Raw genomic sequence first — 21,488 nt, 5'->3', positions numbered from 1 at the left:
TATTCATTGGTACCCCCAAAGCACAGCACTGTGCCTGGTACACAGTAGACACCCAGTTGTTGAAATGGAAGTAATGACATTAGAATACTAAGGACCACTAACGAACAATGTACCTTGCAGACAGAGAGCAGCTAATTCCACAGCCGTCTCATATGGGCATTTCAATCTTGAAAAAAAAAAAGAAAAGAAAAAAATTAATTCTGTACATGGACTTTAATACTCATAACTCTACAAAATGTCATTCAAGTCATTGGTCAGAAGGTAGTGGTCTTTAGGTCATAATTCTTGATCTCTGGTTTCCAGTTCTGCTGTCCACATTAAATAATGCAACCAAGCTGACTTGCATTACGTACTTCCCAAAGTCAGTTCTCATCATACGGTGGAAGAATCCAATCTAGGTCTAGGTTCTATCAACCCTGTGGGCAATTTTAGCAAATTTCGCAAAAAAAAAAAAAACACAAAACGGGGTGTGGGGGGGGAGTTTGGGAAATACAATGAGAAGCCTTCCCTTTGGCTTATATTTTTAAACTTATTTTATCTTGATATAGTACATGCACCTTTCCAAGCTGCCTTAAATCCTTCTGGAAACGAGGTCATAATATTAAAAGTAAGCAGACAGACACAGTATCTGACAGTGCCAGGACAGCTGGATACACTCAAGCATTCTCTTAAGTATAACTGAGATTGAGCCATAGACAGGTATTACTGCAAATCAGGATCTCATTCGTATTTCACATGACACATTTAGTTAGAAAAATAATAATGACGTACATTGGTATAGCACTTCATAGTTCTCAAAGCCTTTCATCTATATGATCCCATTTGGTCAATGCGCGGAGTTTGTAAACCCCCTAAGACGGGTGTCGCCAGTGCTCCCCATTTGGAGATGAGGTGCTGAGTGCAGGACTGCCTTGCCCAAGGTCATCCAGCCAGTAGGGGGCAGTGCTGGAACCAGAACATCCACCTGCTTTGAAGTACAGTCAGTACATCAGGCTGAAGTGCATGGAAACTGCAAAGTGCTATACAAATGCAGGATGTCTGCCATTGGTATTTTTCCAAACTGAGGACATTTACTAGAGTCGAGAGGCCTTCAGGATGAGGAGCACGGTATGGAGAAAAGGGGGAGGGAGGTCAAAATACACACACACTCATAATACACACATCAATCAAAGATCTGTATTGCATGGCTAAGGAAGGCAAATGTATACACTGTACAATCTACGTGTTCTATAGCGTATGTTCTACTAAGGATTTTATAGCAGGTATTCTAGGGAGGGTTTGCAAATTCAGAAATCGCATTTTCAGTTCCCTCCGGGTTATATTCAAAATCAAAATGTATTCTTGTCAATATCAGGTGTTGCGTTTTAGATTCAGTAGAGTCTTAAAAGTTTTTCATGTACAAGGAAAGAGTCAATACTTGGGCTGAGAAATGACACCGCTGTAAGAGCTAGGACTGTAAACCTCGAATCTTTAAACAGATGAACACTGCATGTAAAATCAACCAGGTCAGTGCCCATGCTCCTGATCCTCAACAATCACCGTGCAGCCAGAGGCCTAGTGTTTAAAAACCACTTTTAAGAGGGGCAAAGGAAATGAGATGAGATGTCTAACCCTCCTTCTATCAGAATCAGGACATTACCTCTTTACGTTATTTGATGCCGATGGTGATGAATGCAACTTTTTGACTGTCCAAATACTTGTAAGTGTATACATACTAATAACGTATCTTGCTTGCGAATACGACAAAAGCCATTATGAATGGGGCAGTGATGTGATCAGGGAGAGAATAATTCCCAAATACACATCACTTAAGATATTAAATGCTCTTGGAAATGCTTCAAGCCATAGAGTAACCATTTAAAATAAGATGATGACAGTGATACAAGTATTAGACTCACTTTACAATGCCTGGTGTACTTTTTTTTTTGAATTTTGAAAAGGGAACAAGGGTGAGAGAGTTAAAAAAAACAAAACAAAAAAACAGTGAGTCATTTAGAAATATACTATATGATCGATCTATCCTGGGTTTAAGAGTTAGAACAAAAATGTACTTACTTTCCTGAAAGAATGTCATGCCTGAGTTGTAAAACAAACAGGTACCTGACAAACATATACAAAAGTCAACAGAGGATCACTCTTTCCCACTCGATCCCGACTGCCCAGCATGTACCCGCCCCGCATGCAACCCCAAATCCTGCATTGTAAGGAGCGAGTCCAACTCCAACGGGAACTGTGGTCGAAGCATCCCCTCCCGAGTCTGCAAGAAGGCATCCCAGGACCTAACTAGGAAGGTGAGTGCATGGAGGAACTCGCAAGATACTTGGAGGATGGAACACGGGACACGGCAGGATCCAATGACAACCGCCACGCCCCCCTCCGTGTCCCGGGAGAGGGCCAAGCACTGCACGCGGTGCTCATACAACAGCAGGCATGCGACGTGTCCAATCACACGGGCAGGTGGAGCCACCGTGTGGGGCCCTCAACCAGCCCCACCAGGGAGTCCAGAAAGGCTGCATCTGACTGTATCAAAGAGTTTACAGCTGACTGTCGTTAGCAGCTGCGTAAGACTTTTCCTGATGCAGTTTAACTGCAAACTCCATCTTTTAAAAAACTGTGTACACACACACACACACACACACACACACACACACACACACAGGACAAAGTTCAAAAATCCTGGAACTGCAGCTGCTGGTTACAGGAGTAATAAAAAATGGGAAAGCAAATAACACAAGTAGAGTTCATGTAAGTAAAAAAAAACCAAAAAACTAAGTGTCTCGGCCTAAACAAGTAGTTTCTTACCAGATGCACGTGAGCATCGGAAGTACTTTAGAGTGCTTTGTAAAAACCAAAAGGCTGCCCAGGGTCCCCACTCCATTCCAAGGGAGTCAGAGTCCCCAGGAATCTGATTTGCTCAAAAGCTTCCCACGTGTTCAGAACCACTGGCTTTGATGACAGCTAGGAGCAGCATGTTTCATAAAGAACTCGGAAGGAAAATACTAGAATAATTTAATTTGTTTGAACTTTGAAAACCATGCCTATATTCACTCTCCGTGGCATAGATATAGGACAATGTGGGTGACCCAGAAACCAATGGGGGGGGGGGGAGGGGAGGCCTGGAGGTTCTATTCCAGAATGTTCCTGCCTGCGACAAGTGCTTAACCACCACTGAACTGAGTATTCCCATCAAGGAGGACAGTGTGACATGGCCCGAACTTCCAATTCCTACAGGAAAACCTAACTCCAGGGGCCCCATAGGCCTCCCCGATGGGGAGAGGGAGGTGAAGGGTGATAAGCAGTCTTTAAAGTGCTGCTTTGGTGGTTATCTCCATGCTAGTGGTCAAGCACGGACTACCCAGCACCACTCCTGTCCACAGACAATGACAAGGAGGTTCTGGGGACAGCGGGCAGGACTGGGCAGAGAATCTCACGGACAAAAGGGTGGCCGGAGGGAAATGCCACACCTAAAATGTGTTAGGTCTCTTTTGCTTCAACGCTGTTTCTGAAGTCGGGTAGACATAAAGGAAATCCAGTGGGGCTGAAAGGTAACATGACGAGATTCTAACAACGTTGGCATTGTAATAACCAAGGGAATATTTTGCAGTCCCTAAAGAGAAAATAAGATGGCAATTTTGGACTGAGAAAGCTCGTCCAATACCTGCCTTCCCTTTTCTTACCGGACACAAAAAATAAAGTGCCACGAAACCACTAACCAAATCACCCAAGGTCAACCAAACAGAAATGTGAGAAGAACACCAATCTTCGCACGCTGGCTCACGAAGAAAAAGGTCAAATTAAGCCAAGTGTGGATTTTCAACAGAATACAGAGATAAGCACAGGCAAAGTGCTCAGACCTCTTGCTCAGAGTGTAAGGGCAGCGGAGGGAGGGGGAGGCAAACCCACAGTTTAGGGAGACCCATAAACTACACGTGAGGCAAGTGCGATGGGGGGCGGATTTCGTTCTGCATTTTGTCCTACCTTGTAAACTCTTCACGAAGGTTGTTCGGTTCTGAAGAATAATATTTAACTCGAAAGTGCAAAGCATAAGCAGGTCCAACTAAACATTTGGAGATGGAAGGTTGAAGAAGATCGCGGAGTGGACAAAAGGAAAAACACATTCAATTAACACATTCAGCACCCCCCTGGGAGGGCCCACGAAGCTAGTAAGTTCTTTTCCATCCTAGGCTGGAAAACTAAAAAGAATCATGGCAGCAAAGGTGGTTTCCCTGCTGGAGGGAAACCATGATCCTCTAGAGCAGTGATGGGCAACCTTTTGAGCTTGGTGTGTCAAACTTCGCCAAAAAACTGAGCATAACTCGGGTAGTGTGTCACTTTGAGGAAAAAACTATTTCGCAAGTGTTTCATCCTCAGGAGCAGCACATGTTTCATCCTCGGCATGCGGCCGCGTGTCATCAGAAATGGCTACACGTGTCAGTGCTGACACGCGTGTCATAGGTTCGCCATCACTGCTCTAGAGCAAGCATGTCAAACTCATGGCCCACGGGCCGCATGCCTCGTTTATTTGGCCCGTGTTAGCCTTTGAGTTTGACATGCTTGATCTGGAGGGATTACTAAGAGCTGACATTTCATTCTCCCCTGATGAGACTGCCATGATGCTCCACACGGATATTAACTTTTTACAAAATACTAATGGGCTAAAGAAAAGTGACACATAAACAGCCACGTGTTCTGTAATCTAAACACCACACCTTAAAGCATGGAATTTTAAAAAATGACCCATGCATTCACAACACTGAATAAATGTGGTAGGTACCACACCAGTAACACCAGAGCTGGGCCTGACTCCCAGAGCCCTCCTGCGCCCCATTTTCCGAGTCTCCTCTATCACTCATTATTAGAAAGGGCTGTGACAATGTCAGGTCCTGCTTTCGAACAGCAGATGAGTCGGATCTCACTGGCAGGGGTGTATGACTTCAAAGGAGAGCATAATCTGTTTTTTTAATATCTACTAAAGACTCTTGTTCAAATTTTAAACTCGAACACGTGGCCAGAAATTTTAACTTCTCAATTTTTAATTAAGAAATTAAAAATGATCCGCTTAAAATGGAATCTTTTTAAATAATAGTTCTCAAGTTCTTGGGAAAACAGAATACTTCAAAACACTGGCAAAGGAGTTTGCTTTCCTGATAAAAGAAATAGATGAGTAGGCCAAATGCGGCTTACTTACTTTTCATCTGCTTTTTAATGGGTTTGGAATGATCCAGCCAGTGCTGAAAGAAAAAAAAATGTTTCTTTAGGAATAGTGCATCAGCAAGAGTATACTAGTACAGACCCGAGGTACCCTCCTCTACCACCCCTAGTAATTCTACCCGTAAAAACCACAGGCTGGACCGGATCACGCGTTCCTGGGCTGGGGATCTGCAAACTGCTTGGGAAGGTATAAAAAGACAATCTGCTTATGCAGAGTGAATTTTTTTTTCTGGGGAAAGGGCCCATAGTTTCCGGAAGCTTTCCCAAAGAGGAGCCTGAAAAAACTCAAAACCCTTTAACTAACTGGTCTGTGAAGTCCCTTCTCACCAGTGGAGCCAACGGCCTCTTCCTTCTGAGTTCCTCAAGTTACAATCCATCTTCCCCAATTATTCCAAGTCTGTTAATCTGGTAAAGACTACAAACTGCACTGCTGAGACGCCCGGATCATACGCTGGCCTTGTCGTTGTCGCCCTAAACTCTACATTTATAAAAACTAGCTCTAGCAGATTTGGCTCAGTGGTTAGAGCATCGGCCTGCGGACCCAAGGGTTCTGGGTTCGATTCCTAGTCGAGGGCACATGCCTCAGTTGTAGGCTCAATCCCCCGAGCTGGTCCAGGTGTGTGTGAGAGGCAACCAATTGATGTGTCTCTCTCACATCGATGTTTCTCTCTCTCTCTCTCTCTCTACCCGGCTTCCCCCTTCCACTCTAAAATTATAAAACCATAATTCATGACCCCTTAATTCTTTTGCCAGGGAGATGACCCACAATGAAGATGGGAAGACAGGCAGGGACTTGCCTGAGAAACTTTTGCTCTGATCAATGAAGGCAATTCAACTTCCTCTAGTTTTTACCAGAACAACCACTTCCGTCTTACCCATCAAGGCAATGACAAAACCATTACCCACACAGAGAAGTTTTCTATCACATCCAAGTTCCTGAGGCTGCAGTCCCGATGAGCCTCGAAAGCTTAACCTCCACGGACATGGACATTTTTGGAATGCAACACTGTGAGCCCCTCGGTGGGAATTAAGCCCCGGCGGGCAGGGCCGTCCGTTCACGTCATTTCTGTGAAGAGCGTGGCACCCAGCCGGCCCTCATTAGAGTCTCGAGACATCCATAAATGTCCAACATATTTTAAGCGAGGCAAACTTTCCCCATCCCTTTCCGTAACCTGGATGCACACTGTTAAGAGCATCAGCTGGAAGGACACAGCCAGAGCGGGTTTCTCACTAGCTGTTCAGAACCAGAGGCCATTCTGCCCGTTGTCAACAGACTCCCAGAGGCGATCTGAACTGGGCACATTCTAACAATGAGCAAGGACGGGGCTAAATTAGCACTGGGTGTACTCTAGCCCTCACCGGAGAGCCCATTCGGGCTGTGTGGGAGGAGCGGGATAAGGAAACACAAAGGCAAATACCAGATGAATTATAATGCAATAAGCCGTGAGCAGTGCAGTGGGAGAACGTGGGCTTGTCATCTCCACTCCCCTCTCCACTCCCCGGCTAAGCAACCGTGTCACAAAAGCAGCAGATCACCGCAGCCGGATGCTATCTCACAGGCACATGTACAGGATGCTTTCTCTCATTGTGCACGGCTTTGAATTGGAAATGACCTAAATGCCCACCAACAAAGACGGATTTTTTAAAAAATGGCTCATCCATGTAATGAAATACTATTCCGCCTTTCAAACTGATGTGGGCCTAGAGTTACTGACGTGGCAAGAGACCCACAGCACGATGTCAGATGAAAACAATCAGGTCCCATTTATACAAAATTAGTATTTTCTGTCGAGCTATGTCCAGAAAGATTTCAAGGGGTTATTTTTGGATACGGGGGTATGAATACTGTTTACTCTTTTCTTTTTTTGACTCTGAAGCATTTTTTTTTTTTTTTACTTTTACTTTTACCAAGAAGATTATTTTCCTGGGGGTGGGCTGGGCAGACACTTGCATTATTCTTTCATTGGTCGTTTGCCTCTCGGGCAGTTTTTGATGATCCATTTGCCTCATTAGAAGTAGATCTCGCTGCCGCCCTCAACCGGGCGGAAAATCCTGCACTTGGCCCCGGGGAGGAGAGCAGATACAGACTTGATGAAAGTATCATCATATGTATTTCCCTGCCAAAGGAAGCATCATGCGAATGGCTATGACTAAAGCTGTTCTTCTCCCTTTCAAATGAATTCATCATTACCAGGCCAAGGAAGTTCTCCCTGCAACCAGCCTCCTCAGCTTATTAGCCCAGAGGCTCCGAGCTTAAAGGAGCGTCGCCCCATTTCTTTCCTATCTCAAGTCTCCTTATCACATTTTGGACAGAACAAGTGCAAGCCCACTATTCCTCTATTATCCAACCCTAACCTTGATCCAAGTCCAACCTGTTTCCTTAGGTGTGGTTTTCCCCTGGCTGAGCGTTCCACTCACAAAGACCCAGGTCCCACCCAAGATCCGTGAAACAGACTCTCAGAGCATGTGTGTTTTTCGAAGGTGCCCAGTGTGCCCATTAAATACTTAGGGCTAAAGTCCTCCCACATCCTCTCCTGCCCAGGAACGAATGGGTCCGAATGACCTTGGGGATCATGACACATCCACGGCCCCTTCTGAAAACTGCTCTCTGAGCTCTGCAAAATCTCCATTTCACAGTTTACCGGCCAAGCGTCGGCAGCCGGCGTTAACTCAGACAGATCCCGGCTAGATGCCTCTACTGGACAGCAGGCTGCTTTTCCCTCCGGCCACGCTGCTCAAGGAGCTCCCTTATCCACGCAGGCTGGCCTCCATCCTTCCTGCCCAGCAGCCGCCTGGAGCCCTGCCCAGCGCAGGACCTGCCAGGACGGAGGCCTGTGAAAAGTCTGGGGCTTGCTAAGCTGGGAAAGGCATCAGAAACAGCTCCCTTGTTAAAGCTCCTTGACCCTGCGGCGTTCAGACGCGATTAGAAACCCAGTCACCATCCTAAAATGAGAGATGATAAAACCTATATTGTCTCCAACCAGTTCAACGTGACCTAACTTTCTTCTTAGCGGTGGGAGCTGGCCAGACTCTGATCACTGGTACTTTATCCCACAAAACCACCTCGTAACGAACGCCCGGCACTAAGGCCCTACGAGGCCTGTAGCAGCAGGACCTGTCTCAGATGTCCACCTGCATCCTGGCCAAACACATCCAGGCCGCCTGTCAGCAAAGGCCCCAGCAACTGGCTCCAGCCCTCTTCACAGACGATTAAAGCATCACTGGAAACAGACAGGTGCATTTCCGAGCTCAAAGGGCAAGACATTTAACTCAAGAACTCTCACGGGTATTAGGAAGGGGGTTTTTGATCTGAATTTCTCACCCAAGTCTCATCCAAGGGCAACGCTTCCCATAAATCCTGATGTGAGATGACCTGGCAAAGCCCATCTGCTCTAATTGTTGCAACAGTACTGGACATGACCCGCGTGAGGCTGGTTGTAGGATGTCACTGGATTGGCACCTGAAATGTGTGTGGGGTTGGTGGGGATGTCTTGTGAGACGGAGCCCTTAACCTTCGGGATGTGAAGCGACCTCCAGGCAGACAGTGTCAGAATTCACTGCTTGCTGGTGTTGGAAGAAAGCAAAACACATTGGACCCTATCACATCCATTTCTCCCTTAGGCCTCAGAGCCGATGAAGGTGGCCAGGTGGCCGTGGAGAAGGCGCAGGAGGTGCCCAGGATCGCAGCGCTAACGAGGAGGAGGCAGGAATCTAACTCCTGCGGAGTCAGCAGCCAGCGCTGGGTCTCCATGCCACACGCAGCTTGAAGTGCCTTCTCCGTCCATGGGAGGGACCCCTCCTCCTGCTCACCATTCACACCAGCTACTTGAGGTTTCCTGGGGGATTTGTCCACGTCCGCTGCTGAGACCCCTTTATCAACAGCTTCCCATTCACTGCCAATATTTGCACCCGGGCAGGAGAAGGCTCGCCCTGCCCTGCCGGCATTCAGAAACAAGGCTGCGCCATTTCTGGAGCCGCTTCGCACGTACCCGTACTAAAATGAAGGAGGCACATCACATTTCAGGGCCCAGCTCTGCCCCTCACCTGGTGCACGGCTATGAGCAAGGGCCCCCCTGAGCCCCGGTGTCCTCCTCTGTGCACTGAGCTAGCCCCTGGCGCCCTGAAGAATCAGCGGAGTGTCCATGGAAACTATACTGAGCCATTCAGATGGAAGGACAGCGACTTACCCCGCTCTTCGTGCTTATACTCCCCCACGTCCCCTCCAAGTACATCGGGAGCAGGAGGGGTCGCTCTGTGGTTTCCACACAGGCGGCAAATGCGATGACAATCACCAGCGATGACACACTCTCACCCTTACCTTGCAGCGTTGGGCCCCTCATCACCCACCTACCCAATTCCACACTACAAAGACCAGAGGAAAAACATCTCCCAAGGCTTGAGAGAAAGGCCCAAATCACCTCTCCTGGACTTCCTGCTGTAAAACTTATCACCATCAAACGTCCCCCTTCTATGCTGGGAGGGGCTGAGGAATGGACTGACAGTGGCCACACCTGTGGCACACCTGCCCGGCGATGGGCAGGGCTGCTCCTGCTTGATGAGGAGGCTATGATCCCTCGAATCCCGGCGGCTCCCTGCTGGCAGTCCTCTCATCCTCTGTGGCCCACCCCACATTCACCCTCCCCCTGGGACACCTTGTTCAGCTCATCCTGATGCTTAGGCAGCCAGCCTCTAGGCTCCCCAAGTGGAGGACTGAACCACTCTGCTCCAAGGACCACTTGTCTGGCTCCCTCACCAGAATGCGGCAGCAGCGACAGGGTCCAGCTCGCCTCTCCACTATGGAGCTTGGCGCATCGAGTAAGCTCCAAGTCAAAGTCTGCTCAATGGCTATTGACCGAACGTTCTCTTTCAGTGTGTGTGTGTGTGTGTGTGTGTGTGTGTGTGTGTGTGACGTTGCCATGTGCAACAGAAGGAAAGTGCTGGGCTTTGGAAGGAGGCCAGGTTCTGAGTGGCACCTCTGTCCCTCACTTTAACTTTTACAAGTTAAAGTGTCTCTGAGCCTCAGCATCATCATTTGTAACATGGGTCTGTTCCCTGGTCAGCTGAACAGATCAGTGACGAAGAATGTTAGACATGAATTACGTAAAGCCTTTAGTTACCTCAATCAGAGGGGGCAGGGTGGGGTGGGGTGGGTGGGCACCACAGTAAATAGCAGCTGTGAGAAAGCTGGGGGGTACAGGTTCTCCCAAGAAAGCTTTGATATGCAAAATCAGAACTCTTGCCCCTGCTTGGAGCTGTTTAAAAGTGAGGTCTACTGAGAGGATTCCCAGGTGGACTTCCCGCTTTGATATGGGAAAGGAAACAGGAGGCCCCAGCCCCAACAGCTAAAAATAGGAGATGCCAATAGACTCTGACCTTGCTGCAGGGCTGGGCAGGGCACTATGGAAACCAGGCTTGGCTCTGCAGGGAGCTGGGCTCGGAGCTGGTGACTTACTCAGAGGGCTGTGCCAAGAGCTCTGCCTGGGCCAGCCCTCTGGTTTGCATGTCGGGGGCTGGGAGGGGGTGTCGATCCTTGCAGGAGCTTCAATTATGGAGTAATAAGCCAGGTGCCCATCTATTATCCCACTGTCCCCAGAAACACACCTGCCATCCATCACGTCCGGTCACCTGCCACCAACTGCATTGTCCCAGGTTCTGAGAAAAAGCTATGATACCCCAGAAGCCGAAGGACTCTTGTCTGGATTGCTAAGGGTTCGCGCCCAGGTGAGACAGCCTGCAGGCTCCAGCTAACCTCAGCCTGTCACCTCTGGGGCTGGGACGACTTCTGGTCCCCTTGAGACTGTCCAGCTAGGGAGAGGAAACCCACACCCACGTCCGATTACAAAACCGCGTCTGTTCCCTTAGTTCACAAAGCCCCTCAACTTCCCTGTGACACGGATGTCACCACAGTGGACGCAGACCGAGGCTCGAGAGCACTTGAACCTGAAATCGTAAAAACCGGGCTTGAGTCAAGCTGTGCTCCTCACCGAGTGACTTGCCAAGGTCTAAGGCTTTGGGTTCACCATTGAGAACGGGGTGGGGAACGTTTTTTTTTTCTGCCAAGGGCCATCTGGATATTTACAACATCATTCGCCGGCCACACAAAATTATGAACTTAAAAATTAGCCTGCTCTATTTGGTCAAACATTGAACGAACTCGCACCTAACGCCTTGGCAAGGCCAGACCAGATGATGTCTCGGGCCTTACACGGCTCACGGGCCGGCTGTCCCCCACCTCGGATCCAGAAGATGGAAATACGCGGCTCCTCACATCTCTCCTGGGTCTAATGACTAGGGCTCTCAGGTTCTCGTGGCACAGCTCTCTAAGTCACCAAGATCCACCCAGCTACGAAGAGGAAGTCCTAAGTCTTCGGGTCTAATCAGAAAGGCTTTGCTTATTTATAAACACAAACAAGAACCCCAGGCCAAACGAGCAAGCTGCCACGGAAGGCTAAAGAAGCTCAGCGGTTCACACAGTGGAGGAAAACCCTCTGAGAGCTCAGGATGTGCTCCGTGACGGAGTGTCGGCTGAGATGGTCTTGGAGGATGGCCAGAAGTTCAAATGGGGTGAGAAAGGGCATCCCAGGAGGGGAACCAGCACCAACAAAGGCCCAGCAGTGAGTGCAGGCCTGACCTGCACCCGGCCTGTAAGGAGCCCAGGTTAGAAATCACACCGATTAGCAGAAGGGGCTGCTGGGGCTGCTGGGGCCACACGCTCCTGGGTCCTGGAGTCGGGCAGATGAGGACCTTGTACCTGCTTTTGTGGGGAAGAAAATCACACCCGTTCACAGAGCGGGATCCTGGAAAGGCTCTAGGGCCTGCAGAGAGCTAGCATCTGTAGGTGTCTGACCTGGGAAGGAAGCCTGGATTCCGCTGTGAACACACCTCCTGCCGCACGGTGACAGGGCACCGGAGGGTGGAACAGCTGGCAGCCAAGCGAGCAGACGTCCACAGTGAAGTCTTTCCAAATGGAGTCGCACCTCTGACTTTCTGGGAATCCGAGTGGCTGGAGAGGGGTCATCTGGGGAGGAGGTCGTGCCACCAGGGCAACGGGCACTTGGCTTTAATGGCAGAAATGAGAGAGATCTCCTCCCTTCTAATTAAGAAAGTATGTGTGGGGCAGATGTGCCTGCCTCCTCTTTAGACTCGGAATCACTGAATATTAGAACTGGAAGAGCTTTTATGAGAATAGGTCCAAGAAACCCATTTTACAGATAAGGAAACTGAGAACAAAGAAGACTTGTCTAAAACCCGCCAAATGAGTCGGGGGCAGAGCCAGATACAAGGCCCAGGTGTGACTGCTAGCCCAGGGCCACAGATATGATGAAGTCAAAACCACCACACGGTATCCCACAGGTTAAAGACACAGGAGAAGGCAGGATGGAGAAGAGTTTCAGGGAAGAGGAGAGCTGAGGAGTGTCAGGTGCTGGGGACAGAACTCAGGAAGAAGCAGCTGGAAATGGAACTGTCCTCGTAGGTTTGGGGACAAAACGCTGGAGAAACAGGCTACTCCCTTAAGACAAAATGGCAGGGAGGACTGGTTTGTCTTCAGGGAAAGAAAACCAGGAATTTGAGCTAAATGAGCTCAGTCTTCTCAGGAGGAGGTAAGGCCAACTTTGAGGTTTTGTGGGGACTGGATTACATGTCTGTGGTCAAGATTTAGAAGGGGAACTGTGCGGCACACAGGAGTCCATTGGGGTCCTGGCAGGTGTGGCTCAGTTGGTTAGAGTGTTAGCCCGTGCACTGAAAGGTCATTGGTTCAATTTCCGGGTCAGGGCACATGCCCTGGTTGTGAGTTCAAATCCCGGTTGGGGTGTGTGCAGGAGGCAACCAATTAATGTTTCTCTCCCCCTCTTTCTCTCTCCAAAAAAAATGGACAAAAATCGAAAACCATATTTGGGGGTGGAAAAGAATCCATGAGAGGCTAACGAGGCTCCAGAAGGAGCTCGGGAGTTTGGACTTCTCTGAAACTGTGATCTATGCTGGTGCCAACAGGTGCCAACAGGCACAGCCGTGGCTCTCCAGCAATGCTTGGCAACCGGGAGAAGCAGCAGAGCAAACAGATGGGCCTGGATGTCAAGGGGGGTTCCAGGGACAGTCATGGGGACTGGGGAATCAAAGGGCACAGGAGGGCACAGGTGAGACGGCTGAGGCTTTGCCAAGCCTGAAAGAAGGCAAGGGCAGTGGGCGGCCGGGAGAGGGGAGAATGAGGCCGGAGGGGATCGGCAAGGCCCAGGCCAGATGCAGAGGGCCTGGGAAGATAGAACCAAGGGACGTGGTCCTGGAATGGGGGGCAACAGAATTCCGGATCGTGGAGTGGTGACAAGACCCCGAGTGCCTCTGGGTGAGGTTTGGTCAGATGAAGCTTCAATGAGGGGGAACAGTGTCCACAATATTTGGAAGGATCAACAAGTTGAATTCTGAGGTGGCCAGAGGCCTTGAGGGATGGGGAGAACATTGCTGAGGTCAGAGGGCAGGGGACTGGGCAGGCAGGTGGAACGGGAAGGGCTGGTCTGCCCCTCCCCGGGGCCCTGGTGGGCTGGAGTGAGAGTCTGCAGACGGGAAATGGAGAAGAATCGGGACCATTAGCTCAGAGAGATACTGTAACTAGGATAGACGGAAGTCCTGATTCCCTGTATCATCTGCACACTCAGCATCACACTAACAGTCTCAGGCAGACCCAACTCCCAGGCATCGATTTTGAGCATCTTCACTTTACAACTGTCATAGGGGGCTCCCAAGACGTAACAAAAAGTGTCTTTCAGGTAGAAAGGCCTCACCACATATGAGGAGCTCCTGGTTTTTAGCTTAAACATCTCCTATCAGGGAACCCACCTTTTTTTCTTTTTTTAAAAAAATATACTTTCGTTTATTTCAGAGAGGAAAGGAGAGGGAGAGATAAAGACATCAATGAGAATCATTGACCCGCTGCCTCCTGCACGCCCCCTACGGGGGACCGAGTCCACAGCCTGGGTATGTGCTCTTACAGGGAATCAAACCATGACCGCCTGTTTCATAGGTCGATGCTCAACCACTGAGCCATGCCGCCTGAGCAGGGGACCCACCTTTTCACACACTACGACAGCACCGCCCCTTATCCTGTCTATCCCTTACTCTGCTTTGTATTTCTTCACACTTATTACTATCTGTCATCTTATATTTGTGTTCACTGCTTTATCCAAAGTGCTCAGAATGGGGCCCATGCATGAGAGGCACTCCCTAAATATTTTTAGATTGTTGAATAAATTACCTTCAAAACCCAAAGCTAGATTTTGTTGGGAGGGAGACCGGAAGTCATTCCTGCTTTCTAAATGAGGGATTCTGAGCGGTGTCGAGTTCGCTCACGCCAGCCTCTCCACTGTGAACACTTCTGTCTCAGGCAAAGCAAGGGAAGTCTTTGCTGACCTAACGCCACCTCCCGGAGCCCGCAAGATGGTTCTCGAGCAATGCCAAGACCTGCTCCGACTGCCCCACCCCGAGCTGGCTGGGGCTCAGCCCTGTTCACAGCACCTGCTCTCCACGCCCAGCGAGTCTTCACCAGAAGATGGTGGGGCAGCCCCTTCTGCTGGATAAAAATAAAAGCAGCTCCACCGGAAGAATTCCCACAATGTGTCTGCCTACTCGAGAAATGCGCCCTTACTGTATCCCTACGCCTGGAAAGGCTTCCCTAATGCCTCCCCGTGTGCGAGACAAACGTTCCTTCCCGCTTCCTCTCCCGGTTGTTGGCCACCTCAAGGGTGGGGGGGCATCGGGGGTGCATCTCCCTGGAGCACCATCACCACCATCCCAATGCTCATCATGGCAACAACATTACAGTTTCACTCCTATGTTTCCCTACCAAGTTCTAGTCACTGTGGATCTGTGATCAGCAGTGAAAAGCTGATCTGCCCTGAAAGGGATCAAAGGAACACATACCGCGACCTGGGCAGAGTCGAGGAACTGGAGGCCGAAGTAGTCCGTTTCCACGAGGTCCAGGTGGTACACGATCTGATCAAACAGGTCCTGGCCTTTGGCATGTTTCTGGAAGGCAAGTGGGTAGATGAAGATTTAGGACATGACAGAGGGTAACAAACAAAGAGATTTTAAAAAACCACTTTTCTCTGTATTTTGCATATATGTATGTGACACAGGATGCAAAATTTTTAAAATTTTAATTGGCTGTAGTATGATACAAACTCATGATTAAATCTAAAATAAAACACCACCACCAACAAAAAAAAAACAACACTCAAAAACCCACCAAACAAGGATGTTAGGGAACCAACACCTTGAAAACTGGTAAATTAAGGGGGCGGGGAGAATCAAACATTGATCCTGTCTTTATTATAGCCCTAGGTAATCAAAGAGTAGATGATGCATATACAAGAATTAACTCAAAATGGATCAAAGACCTAAATGTAAGAGCTGAAAGTATGAAAGTCTCAAGATAAAACATAATTAAAACATAGGCATGAATTTTCATGACCTTGGATTAGGCAATGGTTTCTTAGATGTGACACCAAAAAACATAAGCAGGAAAGTAAAAAAATAAACTGGACATCATCAAAATGTAAACCTTGGGTGCTTCAAAGGACACAAAGACGTTAAGAAAGTCCAAACACAACCCAGAATGGGAGAGTTTGCAAATCACATGTCTGATAAGGGCGTTCTATCTAGACTACAGGACTATTGCAATCTACCTAATAAAAGAGTACCATGCTAATTGACTGTACCTTCACGATGCCCACCAGCCAATCAGGAGTTGATATGCAAATTAACCCAACAAATATGGCTGGTTAATTTGCATACACAGGCGCCGAATGGCTGGGGACAGGGCGGGACGCTTGCATGTTGCCATGGCTCCGACGCAGGCGTTCCACACCACCCCAGCCGCTCCGGGCCTCTGGGCAGCGTGGGAAGGCAGAAAGGTGGCTCTGGACAGAGCCAAGGTGGTGCCAGCAGCCAGGGGAACGAAGGCCCATTCTTGCACGAATCTTCATTCGTGCATCGGGCCACTAGTTCAATAATAAAAAGGCAAACACCCCATTACAGAATGAGCCAAGGATGGAGAAAGAGAGTTTTCCTTAAGCCCATGAAACGGTGCTCAATGTGACTAGGGAAATGCAAATCAAAACCTTAACGAGACCCCTCACTTGGATGGCTATCATCAAAAAGAGAACAAATCTTGGAGAACCTGGAACCCTCAAACACTGCTGATAGGAATGTAAAATTGTGCAGCCACTTTGGGAAACAGCCTAAAAGGTCCTCAGATGGTAAAACATGGTGTCCATTTGACTCAGCAATTCCACTCCTAGGTATACTAGTATATTCAAAAAGCATGACAACATGATGTTCACACTGAAACTTGTACAAAAATCTTCACAGCAGCGTTATTCATAATGGCCCCAAAGTGGAAGCAACCCAAATGTCTATTAACTGATGAATGGATAAATAAACTGTGGCCTTATGCATAAAACAGAAACAGTATTTCACCAAAAAAAAGGAATGAAGTTCTGACACATGCTACAACATGGATGGACCCTGGAAATTGAAAACTGAGTAGAAGAAGCCAGTTACGAAGGACCACATAGTATGTCAAATGTCCAGAACAGGTCCATTTAGAGACAGAAATTAGAGTAGGGTTTGCTTAGGGCTGCAGCGTTTGTGGGGTGACCACTCAGGTGAGTACAGTTGTTGTTGTTGTTGTTTTTTTTTTTGGGGGGGGGTGAAAAGGGAGGGGGTTAATGAAATGTTCTAAGATTGATTGTGTTAACAGATGCACAACTCTAAGAATATACTAAAAGGCACTGGACTGTGCACTCCAGACAGGTGAATTGTATTGTGTGTGAATCTCAATAAAGCTTTTGTAAATAGTAGATGGGCAGAGTTTTTCGTTTATTTCCAACAAATAAAGGAAGAAGAAACAAAAGAACTGCAATATCTCAAATTGGCAACTTCTACCAAATGGTAGGCGCTAAGCATTGGGTACCAGCTTCCCAACAGGAGACACACCTCCTGGTGAAGAACACCCCACCACCAGACACAGAATCTCGCTCCCCTGGCTTCTCTCTCCACAGCACTAGATCCAACCACCAATGGCAGGAAATACAGAGCAATGTTCTAAACGACCAACATTCGATAAGCAGACTAGAAAGGAAGAAGAAGCTGTGATTCCAATTACATAAAAGTTATGTACACGTTGTTCGTGGATGGCTTGATATAAACAGGAAATCTGCAAAAACTAGAATAGCTGTGTTCCACCGTGCCCATGATTCATTAGCAGGTTTCCTTGGGATAAAACTAGTTAGAATACAGCTTGAGCAGCAGGACATAGCAAAAAGAATTGGACTGGGCCCAGCTGGTGTGGCTTAATGGTTGAGCGTCAGCTTATGAACCAGGAGGTCCCAGTTTGATTCCCAGGCAGGGCACATGCTCAGGTTGCAGGCTCGATCCCCAATGCGGGGCATGAAGGAGGCAACCGATAAATGATTTTCTCTAGCATCATTGATGTTTCTCTCTCTCCCTTCTTTTCTGAAATAAAAAATATGTATGAATTGGGCTGGGAGGGAACAAGAGACCCGTGCTCTAGTCCCAGATGCACCACTAAAGGTGACCTGAAAGCATTCATAATTGCCCCCAAATCCTTGTGGCCATCCTGGGCTTCTCCTGCAGCTGCAAACTGGAAGTGATGCCCTGAATATACAGGGCCAAACGCAACTGGCCCCACAGCCAACCTCCTCCCACCATCCCGGTATGTAATTTTAACACACACACAGTATGAACTGAAAAAACACAGTTCTGCACATGGCAAATGAGGGAGGTCAGCCCAGGTTTCCGTCTAGGTCATTCCAAGTCTTGCTTTTCTGATGTGTTTCTAAAATGGCTCTTACTTTAGAAAGAGCTCAGGGTGGAGGCTGGGAAAAGAACCCGTCTCGGGGCGGTGAGTGCCTCTGCCAAGCCAGACGGGCTCCTCTCCTGATAGACCCTCAGCTGGACTTAGAGGTGGCAGACAGAGGGCTGGTGGATAGGAAATCCATTTTTACTCACTTTCCCCCACCCAGCTCCCTTCAGCAAGCATGTTCTTTGGTCTCTTCTGCTGGAAGAGAGAATTCCCAATGGCCCTTTCCAGCTCTCAAAAGAAGCTGGTAAAAATGATGAGGGCAGAAATAGAGGGGTCCTCAGAACAGAGTCCCAGTGGGTTAGGGGTGGGACAAAGACAGCAGGGCCAAGGCCACAGCACTTGAACCCACCACTTCTCACTCCTCCCAGTCTGCAGGGTGGTCACTCTCAACACTGAGAAGGCTCCAGATAATGAACTCACCTGCACTGCCAGCCAGGACATCCCACCTGGGGCAGCCCTTAGAAGCAAACTGTCATCTCAGGCTTAGCCCACACATCCCCTCCTCAACAGCTTGCCGCCCCCCACCAGGGCAATAGGTGCCCACCCCCCCTTATCACAAGCACACTTATCACACTGCTCCGCAGTTGCCTGTGCTCCTGTTACTGACTTCAGACTGAACACTCCCTGAGGGCAGGACCAGCCGTGTTCATCTGAGCACCACCTCTCCGCCATCCCAAAGCAGTGTCTGGTTGGCACACAGCAGTGCTCCATAAATGTCTGTTTGCTGCACAGATGGAAGGATGGAAGGAAGGATGGATGGATGGATAGAAGGATGGATGGATGGAAGGATGATGGATAAAAGGATGGAAGGATGGATGGATGGAAGGAAGGATGGAAGGATGGAAGGATGGAAGGATGGAAGGATGGAAGGATGGATGGATGGATGGATGGATGGAAGGATGATGGATAGAAGGATAGAAGGATGGAAGGATGGAAGGATGGAAGGATTATGGATAGAAGGATGGAAGTATGGATGGATGGAAGGAAGGATGGAAGGATGGATGGATGGATGGAAGGATGATGGACAGAAGGATGGAAGGATGAAAGGATGGATGGATGGATGGATGGATGGAAGGATGATGGGTAGAAGGATGGAAGGATGGATGGATGGAATGATGGAAGGATGGAAGGATGGAAGCATGGATGAAAGGATGGAAGCATGGATGGAAGGATGGATGGATGGATGGATGGATGGATGGATGGATGGAATGATGGAAGGATGGAAGGATGGAAGCATGGATGGAAGGATGGATGGATGGAATGATGGAAGGATGGAAGGATGGAAGCATGGATGGAAGGATGGATGGATGGAATGATGGAAGGATGGAAGCATGGATGGATGGATAAATGGATGGATGGAAGGATGATGGATAGAAGGATGGAAGGATGGAAGGATGGAAGGATTATGGATAGAAGGATGGATGGATGGAAGGAAGGATGGAAGGATGGATGGATGGATGGAAGGATGATGGACAGAAGGATGGAAGGATGAAAGGATGGATGGATGGATGGAAGGATGATGGGTAGAAGGATGGAAGGATGGAAGGATGGATGGATGGATGGATGGATGGAATGATGGAAGGATGGAAGGATGGAAGCATGGATGAAAGGATGGAAGCATGGATGGAAGGATGGATGGATGGATGGATGGATGGATGGATGGATGGATGGAATGATGGAAGGATGGAAGCATGTATGGAAGGATGGATGGATGGAATGATGGAAGGATGGAAGGATGGAAGGATGGATGGAAGGATGGATGGATGGATGGATGGAATGATGGATGGATGGATGGATGGATGGAATGATGGAAGGATGGAAGCATGGATGGAAGGATGGATGGATAGAATGATGGAAGGATGGAAGCATGGATAGATGGATGGATGGGTAGATGAATAAGGGATGTGTATGGGGTCTGGGGCCAAGGAACAGGCCTTCCAGATGGGCCGTGCACCAACAATAGACTGATATTTCATAAGCGGCAGGCCTAAAAATGAGAATACCCTCATTAAAATCTTTTCAAATGAAGTAGTATCCCAGGAACAAGCACCTAGGAAGGGTGCTCTACTTCCAAGGCTCTTTCCCTAAATACAGTTGTGTGGCTGTTGTGTGAAGTGCTGTCTAGTGGTTACAATAGGTGATCCATTATCGTGACAAGACTAGAAGCCACTCCTTGTCAGCTCAACGTCAACTAGATCTCCCCCTCTGTGATGAATCCATTCATTCAACAAATATTTACCAATTGCTCATCAAATGCCAGCCATTATTCTAGGTGTTGGCGTACACTGAGGTCACAAAGTCTGGAAGGGAGTAGCTACAGGAAGTCCTCACCAAGTAAGTCCTTCCCGGAAAGCAAAGGCATCCAAACCTGGGGCAGCAATGCCAGTATCTCCCTGCCTTCCAAAGCAGAATATACAAAACATAAAACCTTACCAAGTCCAGATCACCATTCTGGAATCCCATGATGCTCCATCTACTTTAAGACACAGAGAGCAAGCTGCCCCCGAACACAGCAGGGTAGAGAGGGCTACCCTCCAGCCTTGCATCCATGTCACCTCGTTTTTCTTCCTCCCATCTCAACCCATCAACTTTTTTAAAAATTGATTTCAGAAAGAAAGGGAGAGGGAGAGATAGAAATACCAATGATGAGAGAGAATCATTGATTGGTTGCCTCCTGAACACCCCCTACTAGAAATCGAGCTCACAACCCAGGCATGTGCCCTGACTGGGAACCGAACCAGTGACCTCTTGGTTCCTGGATCGATGCTCAACTGCTAGCCACACCAGGTAGGGCTCAACCCATCACTTTTCACAAGGACCAACAACCAGTAGTTTTGAGTGGGGATGTCTCTCTGTAGCAGCTCCTTCAGATCTGACAGCCGCTAAAAATAACCCAAATCATGTGTAAAATACAAGTACTGAGTTGCCAGCTAAAGACTGGGTCAGGCAGGCAGCCAGCAGGGAAAGGTATGGACATTGTGATATCTTCGCTGGACAGTCAGTCAGAGGTGCCCGGCCATGCTCCTGATAAAGAAGACTGCTAGACAGATGATGTCTAACTGCCCCCCCAAATATCCTGACCCTTTTAGATAAGAGGCAACTGGCAATGTCTTAACTGCAATGTTTCAGGTCCTAGAAGAACAAAGAAGATACAAGCCAATCCATCCAAGCCTCATTAGACTCAATAGCATAAGACATCAGGCATCACAGGCAGGTTTGAAAGGAGGAAAATAGGCTGTGGGTGAGTGTGCCAGTCGAACTATACATCCTAGTTGTGAACCAAAACAGAAGGCACGACATCTGGGCAGTGAAATGATTTCAGGAGCCATCTCCTGGCAGGCACACGAGGCTCTCCCGTGTCCCCCTGGCTCCACATCCATCAGATGGCATGTCCCTCTGC

At 48.5% G+C, this 21,488-nt stretch overlaps 1 protein-coding gene across 5 annotated transcripts in view; it reads right to left on the bottom strand.

Annotated features, from left to right (window-relative positions):
- Positions 1-21,488, bottom strand: part of EPB41L4B (erythrocyte membrane protein band 4.1 like 4B) — a 115,734-nt gene that overhangs the window by 68,882 nt on the left and 25,364 nt on the right. For all 5 annotated transcript variants that reach the window (XM_079789681.1, XM_079789682.1, XM_079789683.1 and 2 more), the window contains exons 2-6: positions 15,124-15,228; positions 5,189-5,231; positions 3,979-4,057; positions 2,056-2,100; positions 114-166 (exon numbers count right to left, since the gene is read on the bottom strand). In XM_079789681.1, coding sequence (XP_079645807.1) covers positions 114-166; positions 2,056-2,100; positions 3,979-4,057; positions 5,189-5,231; positions 15,124-15,228 — 325 coding nt within the window. The remainder of the gene's footprint in view (positions 1-113; positions 167-2,055; positions 2,101-3,978; positions 4,058-5,188; positions 5,232-15,123; positions 15,229-21,488) is intronic.

The sequence above is a fragment of the Cnephaeus nilssonii genome (assembly GCF_951640355.1).
Source record: "Cnephaeus nilssonii genome assembly, chromosome: 14".
Lineage (NCBI taxonomy): Eukaryota > Metazoa > Chordata > Mammalia > Chiroptera > Vespertilionidae > Cnephaeus > Cnephaeus nilssonii.
Note: the sequence above shows the minus strand (reverse complement) of the source record. Positions and strands in the feature narration are given on the sequence as shown.